Source organism: Quercus suber, unplaced genomic scaffold (genome assembly GCF_002906115.3).
Source record: "Quercus suber isolate HL8 unplaced genomic scaffold, Cork oak 2.0 scaffold_46, whole genome shotgun sequence".
Lineage (NCBI taxonomy): Eukaryota > Viridiplantae > Streptophyta > Magnoliopsida > Fagales > Fagaceae > Quercus > Quercus suber.
This window is the reverse complement of record NW_027069511.1, coordinates 589,509-593,677: the sequence shown is the minus strand read 5'-3', so window position 1 is coordinate 593,677 and position 4,169 is coordinate 589,509. Positions and strand designations below refer to the sequence as shown.

The following is a 4,169-nucleotide window of genomic DNA, read 5'->3' as shown; positions in this document are numbered from 1 at the left end:
GTAGCCTTCTTCAGGGGAATGACTTTAACCCACGTTGTGAAGTATTCAGTAGCTACTAGTATCCAAATATGACCTCTGGATGGTGGATTGATTGGGCCTATTAGATCAAGCCCCTAAGTATGGAATAGCCAAGGAGTCATCATGTTTTGGAGGTTGGTGGGGTGAGTATGTATGAGATTCCCATGGACTTGGCAAGTATGGCACATCTTCACACATTCTGCTGCATCTTGTTTCATGGTGGACCAAAAATACCCAAGATTGAGCAGTTGCTGGAGAAGTTGCCTTTTGCCTTAATGGTCACCACACTCTCCTGCATGTACCTCTTGCATGACTGATTGTGGTTCAGGGGTCCTTAGGCATCTTAAAGGCTTCCTATTGAATCCCTTCCTGAAAAGAATATCTCCTTCCATAAAATAATGAGTAGCCAATTTTTTCAAGCGGTAGGCCTCTTCATGATTGTCAGTTAAGATGTCTCCTATGAGATACTCAATCATTGGTGGTAAGGATTGCACATGATTCCTTTCGATCAAAAGCAAATTGGCAGTTGGTGTATTGTTCTTAGACAGTGGCAGCTTGTTTGCTCATTTCTAGCCAGTAATACCCTAACCGCTGGAGGTGTCTGTAGAGACTAACAGAACTGTTGGAGCCAACGGATTTTCCATGAACTTCTTTTAATTGCTTAGTGGAATCACCAGGGCTTAGGCATCTAGCTAGAATTCCTCCAGGGAGTTTTCTATACAACTCTCCTGCCATTAGAGCATAATCTTTGAGCACCTTCAAATGATCATTCTCATTCGATGATAATAGTACTTCTTTAAGGGAAGACCGCCAATTTGCCTGTTCCAGCGGTTGATCAAAGAACTCTTCTTTTAGCATTTGTGCAACTAGGATAGGCCTCTTCACAATAGTAACATCCGTAGTTGCACCTTCAAATCTGACTTTTGATCCCAAGGTGGCTGGAGCATTGGCAAAGCGATTTTTGGACCTTAGAGAGTGTTCAATATTGAATTCTTCAAAAGAGTCCTCCAACCTTTGAGCCATAGCTTTATATAGAGCTAAAGACAGTTCCTTTAGTGCAAAATCTCCTCTAGCTTGGCAAACAACCAGATTTGAGCCTCCGATTACTTGAAGATGTTTGATACCCATTTCACGAGCTATCACTAGGCCCATAAGATATGCTTCATATTTAGCCATATTGTTGGTGCATGGAAAATCAAGCTTGAATGACATAGCCACCATCTCATCGATACTTTTGGATAGGACTATTCCAGCCCCTTTTTCAGAAGTGGTAGAGTATCCATCAAAACATAAAGTTCAAGCAACTTTAGCTATTTCCATTAGTGCAATCTCTAACAGCTCGCCAAGTAAATCATTAGTAATATCCCAACTGTCTTCACTAGAAAAATTTGATAGCAAATCAGTGATGGCTTGACCCCTTACAGCTATGGGGGTGATCGCGATGATCTTAAACTTAGATAATTGTAAAAGCTATTATGCTAGCCTTCTGGAAAGAACCAGACGTCTTAAGAGTGAGTGTATTGGATGAGATTTTGTTAAGAGCTATATCGTATGAGCTAGCAAATAATGATGCAGCCATTAGGCAGCATATATTAGAGTAAGACAGGCTCTTTCATCCCTTGGGTAGCGGGTTTCAACATCCTTTAACTTTATGCTAATGTAATAAACCGATTGCTCAATCCCTTTTTGATCATCTTGGGCTATGAGTGCCCTAATTGCCTCATCATTGGTAGCTAAATACAGCTTGAGTGGTTTCCCTGATATGGGTGCACGTACGATTGGCAGTTTGGTCATGAGTTGCTGCAGCTAAAGGAATGTCTGCTGGCATTTAGAATTCTAGCGGAAGGATCTTCCTTTTTTTAGCAATGGTGTAAAGATAGTTGTGAGGGCAACGAGACCTGGAATAAACTGCCAGATGTATGGGAGTTTATCAAGGAAACTTTTGAGCTGTGTGAGTGTGGTAGGTGGCTTTATAGTAGCAATGGCTTGCACTTTGCTAGGATCAACATCTATGCCTCTTTAGTGGACAAGAAATTCTAAAAAATTTCCAGCCGTAACTCCAAAGGCACATTTAAGTGGATTCATGTGAAGCTTGTAGAGCCGACATCTTTCAGAGACTTTTCGTAAGATAGCAAGATGATCTCCTCTTGTCTTCGACTTCACAACAATGTCGTCCACATAGTCTTCAATTTCTTTATACATCATGTCATGAAATATTGTGGTCATAGCCCTTTGATACGTGGCTTTGGCATTTTTTAGACCGAAGGGCATGACGGTGTAGTAAAAGTTGCCAGTAGGAGTTCGAAAGGCTGTTTTGGCTGCATCTTTGGATGACATTTTGATTTGATTATAATCGCTGAAGCCATCCATGAATGAAAACATAGCATGTCTAGTAGCTGAATCAATGAGCATATCCATGTTTGGAAGTGGAAATTCATCTTTGGGACATGCTTTATTAATATTTCGGAAGTCAACACAACATTGTATTTGTCCATTCTTTTCTTGACCGGTACAATGTTTGAAAGCCACTTTGGGTGCATGATAGGCTTGATGAACCCAACTGTGAGGAGTTTCTAAACTTCTTGAATAATCTAGGCTTCAACATCAGGTTGGAAGGTCCACATGGGATGTACTACTGACTTTGCCCCCTGGTTCCACATTAAAAGCAAATGCTACTATATTGGGATCCAAACCGGGCATCTCATGGTACTCCCAAGCGAAGACATCAATGTACTCCTTTAATAGTGAAGTGAGCTGAGCTTTTTCCAACAGTGGCAAAGTTGCATTAACTGAAGTTGGCCGCTAGACACTAGGATCATCACTGAGATTAATGGTCTCTAGCTCCACATTAGGTAAAAAATTGGTTATCGCTGGAGGCTCTTTAGATATTTCTGCCAAACAACTAGGCAGCTTCTTTTCTATCGTTGGGGTTTCTGTTTCTTGAGTATAACAGCATGTTGGTGTAGTGCTTGCTTCATTCAATCCGGGACCCTTCTGCTTGAGACAGCTAGGCCCCACGTATTGTCATAAACGATACCCAAACGACTATCTAGCAACTGGACTTGTATACATCATGGCTGTGAGACACTGCTGAAGGTTTCCCCATGTTCTCTTTTCTTTTTCCTTTGATGAAGGAAAGACCTCATGTTTATTTTTGGGTTATTCTCAATGTCTTGCTAGCTGGGTAAAGGGGTTCCAACAGGCCTTGAAGTAGAATCTTCCCCACTTGGGGTGAGCTCATCATAGAAAGTAGCCTTAAAGTAGTGTGCCTCGGATATATCAAATGGTGTAGGATTAACAGGGATGCATATGGGCTTACCATTAAATCTTCCCTTGACACATTGGTGATAAGTGGATGGCACAAGCTTGTGTTTTTGGAGCTATGGCCTCCCAAGTAAAGCATGATAAGAAACAGGTGAGTCGATAACGTGAAATCTAGTGAGAGCAACAATTAGCCTCACTTTAAGAACTAATTGTATGCTCCCAATAGTGCATTTATGAATTCCAGCAAAGCCAAAAACTTCAATAAGAGCCCCAACTATTTTGCTGAGTAGGATTCTAGCTACTTTGAGTGTGCTGGTTGGAATAAGATTAAGCGATGCACCAGTGTCGACTAGTGCCCTTCTTATGTAAACATCATTAATCTGAGTAGCAATATATAATGGTTTGCTATGATCTGGGTGTTGTACCTCCATGTCCTTGTCGGTGAAGGTGATGGCATTAGTAGTTTCTAGGAAAGCTTGGCTGGCATGAGCTTCAGCTGTGAGGCAATGTGTTCCAGAGCTAGTAGCGATGGATACAAGAGCTTCAGTCACTGTTCTCCTTAACTCCTCTTTAAGCCCTAACTAGTTGAACAAAGTCCGAAAGGTAGGGCTTCTTTGAAGAGTAGAGATAGCTGCTAGAGGCATACTTGTACCGCTAGCCATTTCATCCTTATCAGCCGTATTATGAAAGAGTATATCTGCTGTGGCTTTCCTTGATACGGTTGTCTTTCGAGCTTTCTAGAGTAGTTGGGCAAACTAAACAATATCAAGATTCTCTAAATGGGCCCATTACTCATAAAACATATTGTCAATGCAAATTTCAATGAGCTCTTGTTCTTTGTACTGCCCATAACAATCAAAAGCCGCATCCTTAAATCATCGAATGAA

The 4,169-nt window shown here is 41.3% G+C and overlaps 1 protein-coding gene across 1 annotated transcript; it reads right to left on the bottom strand.

Annotated features, from left to right (window-relative positions):
• Window positions 1-558: 558 nt before the first annotated feature.
• LOC112033962 (uncharacterized) lies at window positions 559-1,194 on the bottom strand. Its single transcript, XM_024066744.1, has one exon. The coding sequence runs from the start codon at window positions 1,192-1,194 to the stop codon at window positions 559-561; it is 636 nt and encodes a 211-aa protein (XP_023922512.1).
• Between the last annotated feature and the right edge of the window lie 2,975 nt (window positions 1,195-4,169).

Excerpts from the sequence above, each read along its gene's own strand:
- LOC112033962 (XM_024066744.1), bottom strand. The coding sequence starts at position 1,194 with ATGGCTAAATATGAAGCATATCTTATGGGCCTAGTGATAGCTCGTGAA.